Genomic DNA, 20,893 nt, shown 5'->3' on the forward strand with positions numbered 1-20,893 from the left:
TACTTTAGCAAGCGAACTTTTGGAGGCATATCACATAAAAGAGAGAGCCACGAGTTGTATTAGTGATACGTCTGTTTTTCTGTTTGAAAGCGAGTTGCAACTGTTAAAAACGTCACTGTAATTACCCTAGGCAATACTGCTGTACGCATGCGTATTTGTTCATTCTCCCTGCCATACTGTAAGAATAAAATCAGTTGAAGTTCAGCGCTCAATCTGTCGTTTCGTACTCTCCCTCCCAAGTCTTTAGTTTCCTTTTTAGCGCAACAATGTATTCATTAGATCTACAGAAAGAGACGCCGTTTTAATAGTGTCCTCCCCTTCCCCCGCCCTCCTTCCCGCCGTAAAAAAGACATGAAGAAAGACATAAGCTCAGCACAATATTTCAGGCACTACATCTTTGGAGTATATGTACGGCCTTTTGCTTACCTTTGTAGCAAGGCTGGCTGCATCGTCAAATAGAAAGAGCCGCTTCTTGTTGAGGTTGACAATCTGCACACCATCCTTGCTGCCTAACTGTTCGTAAGGGATAGCGTTGATGACGTCTGTTAGGCTGAGACCTTCACAAGCCTGCAAAGAAAAACATAAGGTTACCATGAATGCAAGAAAATTGTTTCCAATTACATTATATTGTTACTGGTGCTTTGCACATGGACAAAAACGGCAATAATCTGGCTGGCGCGCTCTGCTCCTAGTGCCCTTGACCTTGTCTGTGCCAATTTTCCAGTCTGTGCTAATAAATATTATCTCAATGTGATAACATAATATGAGACAACGGATCCTAATGCTGAACGCACTCCAGTGAACATCGTACATAAATATGTTATTATCACAATATTTCAAAAAAAGAACTTGAAGGACACTTAAACTTGGTCTTCTAGACTGGAACGCGGTAGCGTTCTAAGATCCCCGGCTGCTCCTCACGCTTCCCAGCAACTGCAGCTTATGCAACCGTACCGTTTACAGGGAAATACTGGTGGCGAACGCTATGCACGAAGGCGAGCTTTCTGGTAGAAATGCGGCCTCTTGCGTGGGCCGATCTCGGAGGTAGGGCACAGCCGCACCAGAACAACTGCATCATTTTCAAATTTCCGTTATTTCTCGCACTTTTGTTATTTAAGTCTGAGAAGATTTCCCATAAAGGCCATCTGCTGTCGGTGTTTCGTTTCAAGACATTTGTTTGTGGGCTGTCACTCTCATAATTCCGATAAATAAATTTGTCAATCTTGTAAGAAAAGGATATGAGGAAATTTAGGGACGTTATGGCATGACAGTGCAACTCAAATATAGCGCATGTCATATACCAAGGCATGGCATACACATACACCTAATGGTATAGGGAATTTTTCGCTCACGGACAACTTCGCCGACAAGGACACCATGTTTTATGCGACACGGCGCCCTTAACACTATCGCGTTTATATTATCTTGCTGTTCAACTTTTCCTAGGCTAGGCGGCTGTTTTGCGTTGCCAGTTCTGGTGCATTATGCTGTGCGTTTCATTTCTGCAACTACCCTGCTTGCTGCGGCAACACACCGGTGCGACCTACATATATACAGCATGGCGCCAGTCCCACGGGCCGGCCAACTCATCCCTATGCCATGGGATCGCCACAAGACCCACCAAGACGGAGCACCACTCAACAACGTTAAGGCGATGTGCAACAAAAAATCCCTTTGGATAAATTGGTTGTAATCGAGTAGCATATACCATTCCACAAGAAGGTAGAGGCGATAAGGTCCCCTTTCCTGTAAACCATCATCATGTGGATCTAACAGGCAACCACATGCTGCCACTCATAGCGTGAATTACTCTTTTCACGTGATATGTGGAAATGATAACTCAGTGCTACTTAAAGTAGAACAAAAAAGAACTGCTCGCATCCGCAGGCGGTCGCATCGTATACGAAAGTGGTCGCATCCGCAGGTTGGATGCGACCACTTTTGTTTCCCTTTATTTACCTTTACTACTTTTCGAATAAGACACCTAATTACCCCTTTGCTTTTCTTGGTGTCATTCTCTGCTCCTTTCATCTGATCGTGACTTACGACAATCGGGCAACTATGTTCTCCGGGTTTTCGGTCATTACATAGTAAAGATCTCGACTCCAGCGGTTCTGATACCTTCAGTTAGCACACCCTAATTTGTTGGCCAGTCGCCTACACCGAAGTACGCGTATCTCGGGGCGCCTTGCACCATAACGTTCTACATCCGCCCCATCACCGTGAGTTATGGCGCTGGCTAACACTCTGAAGCCTAGATCTAGAACATATTTGATACCGAAGAAAGTGGATGCCAAGCGGGCACTGCGGTTGATCACTCGATAAGAGCATGGTACGCGTAATGCGAAGACGTTAACTCGTGTCTCACCTACCATCAGTTTTTTTTTTGGTCCACTTTGATTTCCCTGCATTTCTTATACTTCTCTTTGTTTCATTGCCTGTTGACTTCATGTGATAGTGGTATAGAAGTTAAATGGTCCTGGCAAAGCTGATGTGCTCCTAATTGTACAATCTCTTTATTAGCTACCTCTAAACAGCTCCTAAGCAGACGAGCTTGAAACCTGGAGACAATTTGCTATGACGCGGGTCCCTGTACATCGCCTCCGATTTTTTCTGTGCGTTTCTAGTAGTTGCGGCTGCCACCTAATCTTAGAGGGCCTGTCGAGAAGCCACGTGTTCTCGGTGTAGAGTCACTTCATGCCACAAATAAAATTGGCAATTTCTTTCGTTTTCTTTAATAAAATTTGGGTAGAAGCAACCTCACGATGACTGTCGACGGTAATGCGCTTAGCCTTGAATACAACGGCATAACGTACTGCCACCGTTGAAACGAGTTGTGTATGAGGCGTCTACTCCAGCGGGACCATTCGTTCGCGCTTTCGTCAAGAGTCCCTGAAAAGATTACAAATTAACCTACTCCCCAACTATGCCTTTATCTCTCACCTCGTTCGCCGAGCGATTGGCGCTAAGCTCCTCCTGTACTGACTCGGTGTCATGGTGTGACGTCGTGTCATCTACTTGCGGTGTCTTGGTGTCAGTGCGCGAAGCCTCTCCAACCTCTCCGCTAGCAGCCTGGACGTCAATATACAGTGAGAGCTATCCCAGCAATGTGCGTTGCGAGCGTCCTGTTGCAGCGCCAACATTCTCCGGTGTTCCGGTAAACCGAGGCGGGGTTTGGATAGACCGAGGTGAGCTGGGCGGCTTGACGGGTGGGGAAGGCATAAAGCCCCTTATTACTATTACTGCTGTGATAAAAGGGTTAAGCGTGAACATGAGCTGCATGAACGGCCTGCGCGGAGCAGTGACATGATGGCACAGAGCTTAACCAACCAAATACAGCGCTAATACTCGTATAACCATGTATAAAACATTTTAAACACAAAAACTAACAACGTGTTCATGATTACATTGCTGCCCAAAATTTGCACCACTACCAGTTTAGAATACACTTGGTTACTCCTATATTAGCTCTGTGTTTGTCTCGTTAAACAATGTACCACCATGCGGATGCACCCTGCAGGCCGCTCATGTTTGCACCTCCTCCTACCTGGCAAAACGCCCAGTCCGCCTGCGTTTAGTGGAATACGGGACGCGCTAAAGATCTCCGTGGTACGATCCCTCCGGCGTGAAGTAACGGCTGCAAACGCGTAGATGCACCGATCGAACACCGACAGCCCGATGTGCTACAGCCACTCCGCTCACTTGTCGCATGGCCGAGAGAAACGATGTCGCAGCTTTACGTGTTGCCAATCGCTACGCTTGCAGCCCACAACGCAACGAGCGCGATTCATGGTACCCGCGAAAGGAAACCTCGTGACCAACACTGACCGTGTGGCTTGCGTCAACACGGAGAACGTCGTAATAAAAGCTGACGGCACTTGCTGTCTTGCACAAGTGCTCGGCTGTAGTGATAGATGGCGCGAATTCTGTTTCTGTTACTTCTTTTAATAAAGCAGATTAACCAGCATTTCAACTATCACGCGCAACATGTTCATCATAAAGTTGGAAAAATTATCGATGACGCTACCTCAGTAGCCAATCGCATAACTCTTCCAACTGACATCACGTGCACCACCTGCGTAGATTGTAACGCGGCGGCTGAAAACTCAGGGTAGTGGCGCCGTTGCGAACAGCAGCGATGCACGTGTTTAAACCTCAAATTACATGCTTCGCTCGGAGCGCCTAAATATGTCACTTAGCCATCAAAATAACCTAGCTTAACCACTCAGTACGTTTGTACAGAACTGTCGAAACCATTTCAGATTCTTTGGAACTGGGCGCTCACATAGAGTCACCTCGCCTGCTTGATTTAATCAAGTGTGCTATACATTTTTTTTTTACGTAGAATGTTTGTGTACACCTCAATCTTTTTTCTTTCTTCAAAATATACCTTGTTGAGCTAGCTATGACTGCAAAAGAACCAGTCGAATCAATCACTTCCCTGCTTTCCTTCCACCAATACTATACACGACCCTTGCTTATTCGACTGCTGACCGGTTGACGATTCCGTCCACTTTAAACTCAAAGCGTTTCTGGAAGGTGCACGTTACCAACGACTATCACTGGGTGAATTCCTTAGCATTCCAATAGGATGTGCTGAGTGGTCTCCGAATTTTTGCTGCAGCACATACACGCCTCATCTAGTTCCGAGTATTTTCACCGGTATGTTCTTGTCCTTAGGCAACCGGCACGAGTCTCAAGTAGCAAGACACTGCCCTTTGTGTTATCGTACAGATTTTTTCCTTCTAATGTCTTTCTTCTTATTGTTGTAAATCTCCGTGTTTCTTTTTGTTTCCATTCTTTGCACCCAATTAACTGTCTCTGTTTCTCTCACTTCCTTATTGATGGCTCCTTGTTATCTATTTGCAGTTGTGAATTACACCGTACTTGGATGCCAACTTTCTCGACCTCTTACTGCATTCTGCGTGTACGCTTTTCAAGTACAGATATTGTGCAATTTAGCTGCCCATTTATTCTGATCCATGTTCATGAGTCTTTCTTGAAAATTAATTTTGCTCTCCACATCTCTGACTTCGAAAGTGGCCCAAGCCATGCCACCCTGGACTGCATCATTTTTCGTTTTACCGTGGGCTCTCAAAGCCACCCGGCCTACCAACCTTTGTTAAACTTCCAGTCCCGACGAGACATCCGAACTTATAAATATAATGGCATTTGCGAATGTTAGCGCTGGAACGTTGCGACGTTAGCGCCCCTTTCTAAATTCCACGCACCACCTCACACTTTCCTTTACATCATGTTACAAAAACTCGGCGCCATCTATTGGCGCGATCGCGAAACCTGAGTATGGCCTCCGAAATTAATGGTATACCAGTGCGTGCGCACACGAAGAAACGTGCCAGGCGGCGCGGGATTCAGTTTTTTCGCGTTTGTAATGAGAGGTGGGGTAGAAGTACTTTTGAGCCACTTATATAATGTTTCGCTACTCAATGAGTCACATTTAAGCCGTAAAACTGAAGGGATTGTCGCCTGAACGTTCGTCAGTTTTCGGGTAATACCTCTCTAAGCTGGAATGCATCCTGCCAGGTATGCATTTTTATATTTAGGCATTGATTTTTCTCGTCTACAGTTGCTCGTCTACATAGCGTGAGCTACATGCAGCTAAACGAGCCCTATGACTCACCGTGACAGGCGAAGCATATTGTTCGTTGGCTCCCATGGTTTGGCAAGGCTTGTATACATCGTATTTGCCTGTAGGCTGGTATTGTCTTGCCGTTAGCGTTGAGGCAATTGCCCAAGCCATCCCAGGAAAATATCGCATCATGAGCGACATATCAGCTATTTTTACGTACTTTTAGGGACAGAGAAGAAGAACATAATTTAGAGCATACCATGACTTTGATACAAGTGCGTCATTATAATTTCAAATATATCACTGCATTTCTAGTGTTTTCGACAACCGAAGTTCAACGTTAGGAATATTCGTTGATTGCGCATGGAGCATCCCAAGACGAAAAGCGCCGAAAGGAAGTTCACTTCCAGGCGCAAATATTTTTTTGAAGAAGCCTCGCTAATTCCTGCTAGAAGCAACTTTAGGAGACGTGGCTTTTCATACACAGAACTTCCAAAGATGACACATAAATGACTCATAACGGCCGAAGTTTGTTAACCATTCTGATAGGACTGAATCCTAGATTGAGCTAACTAACGCACATTCGGGCCCACTGCAGCTTCGACCACCCATTGCGCAGAATGGGTGCTCCTTGTTTTAGGAGCCGCCAAGATGGCACACAGAGTACTATAGCGTAAATTTTTCTCTGGGACAATCGGCATGCCGGATGTCATGGCATATATCCAGTATTCAACATGTCGCAGACTACTGCCTGTGGTTAATGAGGACGTAAATAACGAAATAATCTAAAGTACTAATCTCTAATAAATTAGCGCTGGAGAACAAGTGGCGTAAATCTAAATTCAAACACAAAATGAAAGCAAATTGCTATTTGTGCACTAAACTTCATTAAGGTTGAATGGCTTGTTACATGAACAATGAAGTTTCGGTACCTAGAATAAATGCAACAGACAGGTAAACATGACGAACAGGAAGTCATACTTAAGATTGCTAATAAACTATCTCCCTCCAGTAAGCCTATCCCCACCCACCACTCCTGCCTTTCTGTATAGCCTTTTGCAACCATTCGTACTGGAATTTCGCTATAGGTTCACAGTTTTTCGTTTCTTTCAAGTTGCAGGAAAGAATGAAAACAAAGTGGGATTGGAGCTTTTACGCCATTCACGCCAGGCGTTAGGATAAGCCTTTCATGTTGCTCATAATTTAAGGCGCTATTGTATATTGACACAATGATATGGACGCGTGCAAAGGCCGGCACCATGAAAGACAACGAAGCCCGTAAGCTGCACGCTTTTCTTCTGGCCCGCCATTAACGAGAAGCGTATATTTTTAAGACTCCGTCTTCAATCTACGTTACATTTTTCTGGTGGAGGTGCTGGGTACATGCTACCAATGCCAGATCGAACGCCGTCTACAAGCTCAGCACGAAGTCCGGTCGAGCGGAATCCTGCTCATGCACGGACAAGCCGTCGACTTCAAGGACTGCCACCTGAGCACGAGCCTCTACCCAATCGAGTCAGAAGGATGAGTACAGCAATCCCGTCTTCTTCCAAAACCGCGCCTATCGAGGTCGTCCTCAATCAGCCGTGAATCCCCACGTCCTTCCATGGGGACACCTTCGAGGATGTAGAGGACTGGCTCAATCACTTTGAGCATGTCGCAGAATTCAATGACTGCAATCCAGAGCGCAAGCTACGCAACGCCTACTTTGCCCTCGAGGACCATGCGCGGACATGGTTTGAGAACCGTGAGGCGGCCTTATCAACATGGGACGAATTCCGAAGGCAGCTAATCGGCACATACGCCAGCCTCGATCTCAAGGAGAGAGCTGAATCGGCATTTCAGGCGAGAGTACAGTGGTAGAACGAAAGCGTCGCAATGTTTGTCGAAGATATGTGCCGACTTTTCCGACGCGCAGATCCGGCCATGCCGGAAGAAAAGAAGCTCAGGAACTTGATGCGCGGTGTGAAGCAAGAGTTATTCGGTGGCCTAATATGCAAACCACCAAAGACCTTTGCAGAGTTTCTCGCGGAAGCCATATCAATGTAAAATGCACTGCAGCAGCGAACAAGGCAGTACAACCGCGACGCGTAGACCGTATCGCGTGATACTCTTGCTATACCCCTGGACAATACCGACGCCTTGCGGGAGCTCACTTGGCTTCTTGTTCGAGAAGAGCTCCAAAAGCTTCAGGTGGCACTGGCATCAATACCGCGACACACTCTGGCTGAGGTTGTCGGGGAAGAAATCAGGCAGGCAGTACAAGTACCGGAGCGAAGCGAGACACTACAGTACGAGGTACGGCAACCACAGCCTCTCTTGTCGTATGCAGAAGCTGCACAAGTTCGTTGTCTCCGACTTTTCACGATGCGCACGACGTCCCGGACTTTCATGGTGTGCGCGCTGTTCAACAAGCAAGTGGCGACTTCAGGACTCGCCGCAGGCCATTCATGGCTGAAATACGACCACCCCGCAAGGGCGACGTATGGCGTACTGCAGACTGGAGGCCCTTCTGTTTTCATTGCGGTGAAGCCGGTCACCTCTACAGGGCGTGTCCTTACCACCGAGCTGGGCTCTGTGGATTTTCACTAAATGCGCCGTGCTCGCGCAATGGCGGACGCCTCCTGGAGATTCAAGCCTATCTTGTGGACGCCAAGAGCTCGTTCACCCCACGATTCCGTGAGCCGCGGTCACCGCCCCCCGCCCGATACAAGTCTTCCAGCCCCGCCTTCACGCCGAGCGCAACAAGACGTCGCTCACCCAGCCCTGCCTCCCGGGAAAACTGAGTCCAGTGACCTGCGGAGGTGAGGTCGCTGACGTTGCGAACGCTGACGATCCTCCACTACGCCGACCGTGATGTGACGTAATTGAGACGCAGAGAAAGCAGTGTGGTTCAGTGTCAGTATCTTGCGACGTACCACTTACCATAGATGACCACGAAGTCACGGCGTTAATCGACACGGGTGGGGACACGTATGTTATGAGCCAGAATCTCGCGCGTACACTGAACAAAGTTTCGACCCAACGGACCGGGACTCAGATTTGCACTGCAGGAGGGCACCTCATAACTCCAATGGGCCGGTGCACGGCACGAGTCAGCATTCGGAGCTTCACGTACACCAGCGACTTCGTCATTCTTCCCGAATGTTCAAAGGAACTTATACTTGGCATGGATTCCCCATCAGGAGAACGGTGCCATCATCGACCTGTAAGTGTCTAGAGTCAGCTTCTCTACTACGCAAGCCATAGCGAACAGTAATGACAATGACCATGACATCGCGCTTCGCGTAGCTGACGATCACCTCACGTTGCCACCGAAGAGCAGCGTGCTTACCCTTGTCCCATGCGACATGGAAGACGACGCCGAAAGAATTGCTGAGGGAAACATCCCCCTGCTTCTTGAGCGCCAAATTTGCATAGCCAGAGGGCTTCTTCGGGTACTCAACAAATGCTCAGTCGTTTTGCTAACAAACTTTAGCAACGAGTATCGGCATGTACCGCGAGGAACGACAATCGCATTTCTTCGCGAAATAATTTATGTTACTGTTATTGCCACATTGGAAATCGCATCGTCTCAGCAGTCTGAGTTATCCCGCCTAAAAGAGCGGATTCACGTTAACGCAGCTCTGCCAGACCATCAGAAAGACCGTCTGCTGAGTCTCGTGAATGAATTTGCGGACAGTTTTTCAAAGTCGTCCAAAGTACGGCGCACGTCCATCACAAAGCACGGCATTATTACGGGTGAATCTGCACGTCTTGTTCGTCAGCATCCTTACAGAGTGTCTCCAGTGAAAAGGGAAGCGATCAAGCATCAGGTGAATGAGATGCTCCAAGGCGACGTGATCCAGCCGTCCACAAGCCCGTGGCCCTCCCCTGTAGTGTTAGTCAGAAAGAAAGAAAACACACTACGCTTCTGTGTAGATGACAGAAAGTTGAACCTTGTCAACCAAGCGCGATGTTCATCCATTGCCACGCATCGACAACACATTGGATCGTCTACAACATGCCAAGTTTTTTTGTTGGTTGGATCTCAAATCAGGGTATTGGCAAATCGAAGTTGATGAACAGGATCGTGAAAAAACAGCGTTTCTGACACCTGACGGGCTTTATGAGTTGAACGTTCTCCCTTTCGGCCTCTGTTCTTTGCCACCTTTCAGTGGATGATGGATACCGTGCTTGCTGAACTCAAATGGCAAACCTGCCTAGTATACTTGGACGACGTCGTCATGTTCTCGAGCACATTTGACGAACATCTCGCACGACTCGATAGTGTCGTCATTGCAATCCGTTACGCCAGTCTCACCATCAAGTCTGAAAAATGCTACTTCGGGTTCCAAGAGCTCAAATTTCTTGGCCATGTCGTTGGTCCTAAAGGCGTCCGACCAGACCCCGACAAGTTAGCTGCCGTCACCGAGTTTTCGCCACCCACAGAGAAGAAGGCTGTTCAACACTTCTTTTGTTTGTGCGCATATTATAGGCGCTTTGTCGAGGGATTCTCGAGAATTGCAGAGCCTCTGATATGGCTTACACGCGACGATGTGCTTTTCATTTGGGCTCACGAGCAGCAGCATTCGTTCAATAAATTGCGTAAGCGTTTGCAAGTGGCCCCAATACTTGCTCATTTCGATGAAGACGCTGACACTACAATTCATACTGACGCCAGCAATACGGGTCTTGGTGCAGTTCTTGTGCATTGGCATGCTGGTGCGGAACGCCCTATTGCTTATGCAAGCCGCAGTCTCACCAAGGCCGAGAAAAACTACTCAACCATTGAAAAAGAATGCTTAGCAGTTGTGTGGACAATTGGTAAATTCCGACCCTAACCAGAACGGTAGACCCTTTAAGGCTGTAAGCGATCAACCCCACCCTGTGCTGGCTTGCCAACTTCAAGGATCCTTCACGCAGACTTGCCCGTTGGAGCCTGCGCTTACAAGAGTACGACATAACAGTTGTCTACCGATCTGGGAGGAAGCACAGCGACGCTGACTGTTTGTCCCGTGCACCACTCCCTACGACGTCATTGGACCCTCACCATGACATGCCATTTTTCGGCGTTATCGACGCCATAAAAATGGTTGAGCACCAGTGCGCTGATCCTAAGCTGCTGCCGCTGATCGAGCACCTTCAAGGAGTTGAAGGTGTTTTACCCCGCTCGCTTGTCCGCGGCTTATCATTGTACTACTTACACAACAACGTCATTTACAGGAAAACTATGGAAGCAGTCCCAATACGTACCTCCTTGTCGTGCCGTCGGCGCTGCGCCAAGACATTTTGCAAGCCTGCCATGATGAGCCATGCGCGGGACACCTGGGATTCGCTAAGACATTAGTAAGGATACGACAGAAGTATTACTGGCCCCGGCTTTATTCTCCTGCAACGGTACGTGAAGACCTGCTGAGATTGTCAACGCCACAAAAAACCACCAGTTAAACCGTCTGGCTTTCTCCACCTTGTGGATCCTCCTCAAGCACCGTTCCAACAAATAGGAATGGATCTACTTGGGACATTCCCAGTAACCTCTTCGCGCAACAAAAGAACGGTCATCGCTACCACTACTTAACCCGGTACACCAAAACCGAAGCTATTCCGCAAGCAAACTTGTATGAATTGGCCAAGTTCTTTGTACGCCACACCCTCCTACCGCATGGTGCACCGTGGTACAGCATTTACAGCCGAACTTATGCAGGTGTTCTCCAGCTGACGCATTGCACTCACCGCAAGAGCACTGCGTATGACCCTCAAACCAAAGGATTAACGGAACGCCTGAACAGAACCCTGGCTGATATTCTCTCCATGTATATCGACGTAGAGCACAAGACGTGGGACGAGATCTTACCCTATGTGACCTTGGCGTATAACACTGCTGTACAGGAAACTACACAGTTTACGCCGTTCGAACTTGTGAACTTGTGTGGCGTCACGTCCACACTTGACGCCATCCTACCTCTGGCTGATATCCCGACCAGCGAACTCGTAGAAGAGTTTCTACAAAGAGCCGAAGAAGCACGGCAGCTTTCTGGGCATCGTATCCGGAGCCAACAGCATAACGACACCCTTCGATACAATCAGGGTCGACGCGACGTCCATTACAATACCGGGGCCTTCGTGTGGATATGGACGCCCATCCGTCGCCGTGGACTCGGAAAAGTTACACGCCGGTATTTTGGTTTCTACAGGGTTAGACGCTGCCTCAGTGACTTGACCTACGAAGTCGTCCCCTGCAGTTCTGACCCCGGTTCGCCCCATTGTCGTCCTCGCGCTGAAGTTGTTCATGTAGTGCGCATGAAACCATACTATGCGTGTACGAGAACGCCGAGATGCACCTCAGGAGCTCCATTTCTTTTCGTCGCTGAAAGAAACAATGATGTGGGGCCCCTGCACCGTGGGACGGCTCGCGCCAAGGCCGGCGCCATGAAAGACGACGAAACGCGTAAGCTGCAAGCTCTTCTTCTGGCCCGCCATTAAAGAGAAGCGTATATTTTATAAGACTCGCTCTTCAATCTACGTTACGATATACTGTAATATACGCTTCGAATTTTACTGCGAACATACTCGAAGGGACATTGTTATTCATTTCTCCGTTTGTTTCAGGCCCATCATGAACTTACCAGTGAATAGAGACTGCCGTATTTTGTTCGTAGCTGCTGTGCCTTGGTGTCATTACTGAAAACACTATGAGGTACCATTTCGCAGTTTGTCATGTTGTTGGTTGGATAGGCAATGTGTCCTAGGCCGATGACGACGTCGGGCGCTCCTGCAGAGCTGAAAAATTTTGCCGACTTCAATTTTATCATTGCATGCGATTACCATTTATTGAGCATGAAGAAGAAGGCAACAGCTGAAGTTCAAATGATTCACACTCGGACAAAAGAGAAAGCATGCACTTGATCCCGATGCACCGTGTTCCTCGTGACTCTTCCTAACAACTGTCAATTTTTGTTGTCCAGAAGGTAGTGCTATTATGATGATATTTTAGCGGGAGAGTGAAATAGGCCATGAAGTCTAGTTTCGATGCGTCATGAACATGGCGTGAAAATTCTTGCGACAGCGAAAGGCAACTAAACACATGGCATGTGACGAAACACATCATTATGCCGACAAGGCAGTAACGACCTACTGAAGGCGCCTTTTTGGCGCCAACTTCATGCTCGTATTGACGGGAAGTTTTCCCGGAAATGACTAACAAAGTCATTTTCGATGCAGAGGTCACCGATTAATTCGTCGTTTATACTGAATGATTATTAACAGCATTGCCTTACTCAAGTAATATAGCTCTATTTATTCAGTTATACAGAGAGCATCTCGTACTTCAATGCCGAGTGCGAGACTGTGTGATTTAGGTAGTGTACTGTAAGAAAAAGAACTACTTACCTAAATATGTTTCTCATCGGGTCTCCTGTTTCGAATCCGCTAATGTAGATTCCGACCACAGTAAATATATTATTATTGTTCAGCTCTCTCAAAATAAATGATTTCAGGTTCTGGAAACGTACGAGAAGCAACAATCGTTAATATTTCGGCACAGCGACGTGAACATTAATACGTAGTAATGTTCAGGTAGGGTCACTCATTGTCCGCACGAATGGTGCCTTGCTTATCGCGAACAAGCTTTTAGTAAAACGTACACGAAATCATCTCATTATATAGAAAATTGTGTAACAGAAGCAATCAAGTCTGCACTGCTTATTGCAATTGTTTACCGTAGGTCTCCGCTCGAGAGAAAATTGTGATTTCTTTCGCGTGGTATATAGCCATAAAGCAACATTGAACGTATGAGGAACGCCATTGTAGAGGGCAGAAGAACAAACTCGACTAGTTCGTTTTCTTTTAATCTTTCAGCTGATTCTAAGCAAACAAGCGTTTTGGTGATTCTCTCTCCTAGATATACAGCGGCCATGGGATGGATCCGAACCATTTACCCTCTGCTCATCAGCAGAATACCCTAGCCACTGTACCAGCAGCAAGGGTAGTTACAAAAATTGTTCACTACTTTGACGCTTCCGTAATGTTCAGGGCTCGAGAAGGTGGATGGATAATGCTCACAAAGCCAAAAATATATGAACAGCGCCCATTCCAAGTACATTTTCTTACGTTACTGGTGCGGCTACAACCTACAACAAATCCGTTTTACCGAAACCCATATGGTTTTCACTGACACAAAACATGCATGAAAAGATAATCATTACCCTAGGAAATTTCTCTTACTATAGTCAAAAGACATTTATTCACTTTAGTGGTGTTCATTCCTAATACCTATTTTGATGTTCCGCGTATTGCTATAGCGTTCCAGAAATCTGTTTGAAAAAAGGCTACCTGGCTTTCAATGACAAAACTGGAATAAACAGTTAATTAGGACCCTAGCCACTTTCGCTTATTGTTTTCAAACGGCATTTATTCACTTTAGTGGAGCCCAGTCCTAACACATATTCTTTTTCGTACACGTATGGCCATGGCATGCAACACCTCACTTTGAAATCCATAGAACTGGAATAAATACTTAATCATGACCTTAGCAAATTGCTGCAACTGTATTCAGACGGCATTCATTCACATTAGTGAGGCCCATTCCTAATACATTTTCCTTTGCAAAGGCTATGGCCATAGTGTACAAAAATCAGTTTATGGAATGCCACCCGGCTTTGACTGGCAGAAAAATTCAATAAACGGTGTATCGTGTCCTTTGAAACTTTCTGTTGCTTCCGTCAAACGAAATTTGTCTTCTTTAGTGGAGCTTATTTGCTTACTTGTCTGGTCATAGCCTAGTATTGATAAAAAACGACGTGGTGCATCCTATAGACAGAGAACTACTATGGCTCGTATTCGCTGAACGTTCCCTATGTAACTGGCATCACTGATTCACCATCGGAACTACAATTACATCATCATGTGTTGATGGTGCTCGACAGGTGGTCGTTTAAAAAAACTAGCCTAATGAAAGTGAGGCTTAAAGAATGCGGTTTCTTATTTCCATAATTCAAACAATCTGATAGTCGGGAATCTTGCTCGTTAAATGAATATATTCAGATGCAAAACTTGATAGCCGACCTTGCTGAATACGCGAATATCTATGTTTCATCTTTCCGTCATAGTCATTTCCAGCGCCCCGGCGAGATGGACCACTGTATGCTGTCGAATGGCAAAGCTGCATTGTACAGCACCGCATTTGGCGATTGGGTGGTCGACCCACTACCAGCCCTCCGCAGTTGCGCGTGCGCATTGAGGTGAATTCAGCGGATATTTGAACACAAGCTATCGCGATCGACATGGTCATTTCAAAATGTAGAACAGCTAACTAGATTTTCCATGGCAATTTCCTCCGACTTTCTCACGTAAACATGTGCCGTAATGCTAGTAATCAACGTGATTAGTTTACTTGTGAGTTATCCGTCTGGGTTTCAATTTAAGCGCTGTTTATCTCCGGATTTAATCAAACTGTAGAGGCATAATATGAGTAAATTTTGCAAGCTTCTTTTCAAAAAAACGTTCGTAGGAAAAAAGAACTACGTTCAATTCTCGGCGACATGCTTTCCACGCAATTGCGAGTTTACTGCTTTTATTTTCTATTTTGCTAAAAAAGTTCACAGCCCGTTCGTTCTAATGCACTCTTTAAAGTGACAGTAATACCCCTGTCATACTGTGCGCTTTAATGTCATTCGAACCGAACGACATTAGCATCGAATGACATTATTCGGTCACTACAGAGCGATATTTCATGTCATTAGCACCGAATGACTTCGGCAATCGAATGAGTTCGAGAAACTCATTCGGCTTCGCACTCGCAATGACTGTGTACTCTCAACCCAAGAAACAAAGCAAAACATGACACAGCATTTGCAAATTGAAAACCGTACTCTTATAGAAATAATAACGTTTGCATGTTTTAATGGACTTGTTACTTTAAAGAGACAAAAATCTGTGCGGCAGGCTGTCGCAAAATGTTGTTACTGTCCACCTCAGCAGTGTCTGGCCGCCGCCCATGCCGCCGCCACTCTGCTCGTCGGCCATAGAATGTCGAATCGCTTCCTCTGATTATTACGCCTTGCTCGTAATGCAATGTACGCTGTAACTAATCGCTTCACCTCCTGCAACTTAGCGTCGTCGTCCAGCGTCGCCATGCCAGCCATTTTGTTTGTTTTCAATTTATCAGCGACTCAGGTGGCCAAACCTTGTTTTGGCTTATAGTGGCCACAAAGTCTTTTTTATACGCATTACTAAAATATTTCTTTTTCAGTGAAGTGACGTCCCAAAAATATATTTAAATATATGGATTGCTTATGCAAGCACTCTATACATACCTTGTTCTACTTTAGTTGGGATGTCTTTTACGGAATCATCGCCATTGATATCGCCACCGAATGACAATTATTTTTCGAGTGTAGCACCTCCGAGGGTGAATGACATTCGTTGAACCGAATGCCATTCGATTCGAATGACATTAAAACTTGCAGTGTGACAGGGGTATAATACGCATAAATAAATAGACGTACCGCAAGTAGTTGGATCGCCTGTTCGAAGGCTCCGACCGAGAACTGGAGCTTGTTTATGCTTAGGATTCCTAATCCGACGATCCTGTGAGCCAGGAGTGCTCTGAGGAACTTCTTTGTATCATCCTGACGTGTTGTTAAGTGGTTCCCAGCGCTTGCGACAAACCTAATAGATGACACAAATAAAGCAGTACCTTTAACGTTACACCAAATATTTCATGGTATTTAGAAGCTTTTCCACATTTGGGGATGCATCTGCACTGTCCATCAGCATACTTAAGGAGGGAAACTGAGCCAGTGCTCAAAAGGCACGCATTCGTGCCCAAAAATGTGTGGGGCACGGGGGCCCTTAAGGCGAAAGGTTCCGAGTATTGAGCGCAGAGCGTCTCGATGCCCTCGGAGTTTGAACTCTGGCCTTACCACCCCCTGCGAATAGGCGATGAATTCTGCAGAATTACGCTTCCTTGGCTTCCTCATGCGTACCTTACCACACGCGCATAACTTTACGCGCGTGAAAGAAATGCCTCTGCTCGCATTCGTTGGCCCTTTGGTCTGCAACGGTAAAGTGAGAAGACGAACACAGGTCACTATGTCTGCGAGGCTGCCAATGAGAACGCGCACCATCTAACCCAACTACCAATCGACGTATACGACCAAATTTCGCGCCTACTGTAACCGACGATGTCATTATTGAGCAAATTCAATTGCACGCCCTTGTCTTAAAACAAGTTAACTTTTTATTACGCTTACGTTTGAGTAGCAATTGCGCTTGGCAGTAAATGAAGACCGTAAGTATGTCAAACCGTGTTTACCGGAATATCAGATCACTAAGTGCCGCCCATTACGCTCGGTTCTTATTCATGTTTCTCTGATTTTATTGACGTTGGACGTATCGCTTTCGGCTACAGAATATATGAAAGGACTGGACAAACGATTCTTGCAATAAACAAGTATCAGACTGGGCATACACCTGACGCTCAGTCATATTTTATGCACACATCTATACCTATTGGGACACGTTTCTCTGCTCGTGGCATCTTGTTGCATCCACTCTTGATGTCGTGAATCGAAGCGTGCAGATCTTTAAGTACAGTAACGCTCCATGCACGTGTTGGTTTGGCTCATTTCGCGCTGTGCACAAAGCAAGGCTCTAACTGCAGCAGAGCTGATAGTTGGGCGAGTTGGTACGAATTCATAGTAAAATATTTAGCGCGCACAATTGTCAAGGACACAGTGAAGGGGAACACACGAGCGCTTACTCACAACTATTTGTGCCCATATTAGAAAGCCCATATTTTTTGTGCCCATAATATTACAGCCCATATTACAGTACAAATCAGGACATTCGAAGATTGTAAAAAGTGGAATTGCGATGTCTTGCCTTCGGGCTGCTTTAGTAAAATCTTGTTGCCACCGAATAAAACAAAGCTTCGCCAATCAGGTAACACGACTAACTTCGGTGGGATTCCCGGAACACATTATAGTCAGAGCGGCCGAAAAGGTAATTAAAATAGTAAAGTGCGTACAACCCGCAGATTCAAGGAACAGGCTTAGCACGAACAAAAAGCGCGTTGAAGTTGTACCTTACGTCCATTATTTTTCCCATGGCCTAAAGAATGTTTCCAGCAGGTATGGCATTGAAGTGGTTTTCAGCGCTCCTAACAAGGTGCAAAAACTGTGCCAAGCTATTTCCAATAAGTTAGACAATAGGGTAAAAAAATGTTGCTGCAGCCTAAAAGACAATCAAAAATTCCCCAAATGCAGAATAGGTGTTGTGTACCGGCTTCCGTTGACCTGTGGCAACATGTACATATGGCAAACCGGTCGGTGCATAAACACCTGTATAAAAGAACATGAACGTTCTCTCGGTAAAGAAAACCATTCGCACTTGTCAAACCACTATAATATATGTCTTTGTGATCCGGTATTTTTTAACACTGACATTTTGTTCTCAGATAAAAACAAACTAACACGGGAAATCGCAGAAGCATTCCATATCAAAAAGTGTGCGGCAAAATGCATAAGCCAACCATTGGTTGCAATCACTGAAAAGGAATTTGCTTTTTCAAACACTGGGTGAACCTTCTTCATCTGTTTTTAATCTGTTTCTGTTTTCCTGACCACTCTTGTTGCGCATGCTCAGCGCTGATAGCTGGGATATATATGTTCTGTTTCTTTCCGAAAATAAAATAGTTGTGAGTAAGCGCTCGTGTGTTCTCCTTCACTGTGTCCTTGTCAATTGTGCGCGCTAAATATTTTACTATGAAGGCTCTAAGGTTCTCCCCATGCTTTGGATTCACCTTCATGCTTCCCACTCATGCAGTCTATCAGCCTTCAATCCCAGGTTAGGTTACTTGAACCTATACCACAGACATTTGCGCTAGCTGAACATGTACAAATAGGCCCATAACACACGAGAATACAAAAATGGAATAGTCTGGTGTTCGTTCTTTTTGCCTCTTAGTACACTTTTTGTTTCCTCGTCATGATAGTATGCATTCTTGAGTTCAAATATTTACAGACGTATACAGGGAGCGGACGTAATGCGCCGATACCATGCACTGCTGGGCCCTTATTCAAGCAAACCTTTCACGGTACAATTTTCGAAAGGCAAACTTTCGGCCATTCTACATAATAGACCTACTATTAGTGAAGACGGGCAGCCAGCAACAAAGAGTACCTATGAACGCGAAGTTTCGTGGTTTCAGCCCCGTCAATACCATATCACTGACGAAACTGAGCAAGAAAGAGCTTACGCAGTTTTATACCCTAATATTGGAATGCCACAAAAATGCCGATGGAAGTCTTCAGCAATGCTCAAGCCCCCTGCCAGTAGCAAAATGTACTTACGAAAGAGAAGGTGTGTGATTTCCGGGCCGTCAATAGAATATTATAATGGCTCGTCTAAGCAAGAAAGAGGTTACGCCGTTGTGCGCCCAAGTCGGCAATGCCACCGAGATCTCGATGGGAATCTCGATTCATGCTCGAGCCCCCGGCAAGATGCAGCAAGACAGGACAAAACAAGTAAGGAATTAATCTGTCACCACGAGAGAACGTAGAAAATTGACGTTCGTATTGAAAAATTCTTCTTACGTTCGAATTGTTTTTATGATCAAACTACAGCCAATCTTAATGCTGCGGCGCTACAACCTAACGTTATTCCAAACTGTTTCTATTCCATTTCTACAATCAGCCCTCTTTGATTGTTCAAAAATGTTTTGGGCCGCGCTGAAATGCGGCGTCACGACAAGCCGGAATCTCATGTGACGTGTGCAAAGTGATTGTGCATGATGGGACCAAAGAGACAAACGTTATCTGGCTGCGCCCACATCGCCTGCCTGTCACGCGACGCCACAAAACTGCGGAAGATCACAACGTCAAGGTGGAGTGTACGCACTAAAGATGAATAGGCTGAACAAAACTGACTTCTTTTTCAGGATAGCCGGATAATGGTTCGTTCCGAAAGAAATTACACATCTCCGTCTACCAGCCTCTCAGACACTGGTATTCGGAGCTGCCAAGTAGCATGAAATTATTTCTGTACAGTAAAAACTTTTGCGTGGTAGCATAACTTTGTCGAGCTTTTTCGGCATGTTTACTATATCGCTCTGCCAGCACTTCTTGGCGAAGGATCCGTCTTAGCGGCATTTCAACCAGTCACCGCAAGCTCAGCAGGGATCAGCCGCTCACGGTCAAAATATTTGTGACTACCACTGTTGAGCAGGTACATAATGTATGGTAAATTGAAAGGCACAGACTGATATTTAGTTTTATATAATGTTTGCAGATATTTTTGTAAGGCCAACAATATTATTCAGCTGCCCGTTAAAGGTTAAACGTTTCTGGGCCCGAAACGCTAATTATAACTGCCAATTAACTCTCCCGATTTTTATTGCGACCGAATTTATGTGGACACTCCAGGGGCATTTCTACCGCCACCATCGCCATGGGATTCCATACAAAGCTGAACGGCGACAACATTGTCGCCTCGCGCCGTGTATGGAATATGCGAGCGAAAGCGTGCGAGGGTCAGCAGTCGATCGCGGCGCCATCTCGCGCAAGCAACGGAAGAAAGCGGGAAGCAAGCGCGCCGTCTTCAATTGCACGCAAGGCTCCGGGGCAAAGGCAGGCAGGCGAGCTCGTTCTACTCCGGTCGGGCCCGCGTGGCCGCCCGTGTCGCTGTATCTTGAAAGCCATTTGCGACGGGGAGGAGTCCGCCGCGCGCTGTGTTTTCGCGGTTTACTTCGCGTTGACGCCAGAGGCAGCACGAAAGTCAATTCGCTCGCTGCTGCTGCAGCACATCCTCACTCCAGCGTTTTGACAGCCAGCTTCTGCGGTCATCGAGTGAGATGCGTTCACGTTTGCTTGTGGGTGCGCGACACCATGCTTGTTGATTTAGTTACAACTTCATGCGGCCGCTAAAGCTACTATCCTTACTTCTTATGGCTATCCACGAATTTGCTATCGCAATCGAGTCGCCTTTCGAGCTAAATTTCCAGTGGTCTTGTTTCGTAAACATAACAAGTTTAGGGTCATTTTACGATGTTAGAAATAATTGCTTGAAGTCTTATGAAAAATGCTGTTCCCGAAAAACATTCCCTCGTCGGTCTCCGAACCTCCCATTGGAAATTTTCCGATGGTGAAAGTATACAAGAGGGGCGCTCGTTTCCTGCAGCCGGAGAACTTCCTGCCGCAGGTGAAATGCGCAGCAGCAAGGTTACTGAAAGACTTAGTGAAGTATAAAAAAAGCGATGTGTTCTTTTTCAGGCTCGTGTGTTTCAACTTACTTGCTAATGCTTTCATGCTGCCACTGAAGCTA

The 20,893-nt window shown here is 46.2% G+C and overlaps 1 protein-coding gene across 1 annotated transcript in view; it reads right to left on the reverse strand.

Annotated features, from left to right (window-relative positions):
• Positions 1-20,893, reverse strand: part of LOC135921660 (collagen alpha-1(III) chain-like) — a 67,592-nt gene that overhangs the window by 12,503 nt on the left and 34,196 nt on the right. The window contains exons 19-23 of the mRNA XM_065455953.2: positions 16,078-16,240; positions 12,962-13,071; positions 12,199-12,352; positions 5,642-5,809; positions 427-567 (exon numbers count right to left, since the gene is read on the reverse strand). Of these exons, the coding sequence (XP_065312025.2) occupies positions 427-567; positions 5,642-5,809; positions 12,199-12,352; positions 12,962-13,071; positions 16,078-16,240 (736 nt within the window). The remainder of the gene's footprint in view (positions 1-426; positions 568-5,641; positions 5,810-12,198; positions 12,353-12,961; positions 13,072-16,077; positions 16,241-20,893) is intronic.

The sequence above is a fragment of the Dermacentor albipictus genome, chromosome 8 (genome assembly GCF_038994185.2).
Source record: "Dermacentor albipictus isolate Rhodes 1998 colony chromosome 8, USDA_Dalb.pri_finalv2, whole genome shotgun sequence".
Classification (NCBI taxonomy): Eukaryota; Metazoa; Arthropoda; class Arachnida; order Ixodida; family Ixodidae; genus Dermacentor; species Dermacentor albipictus.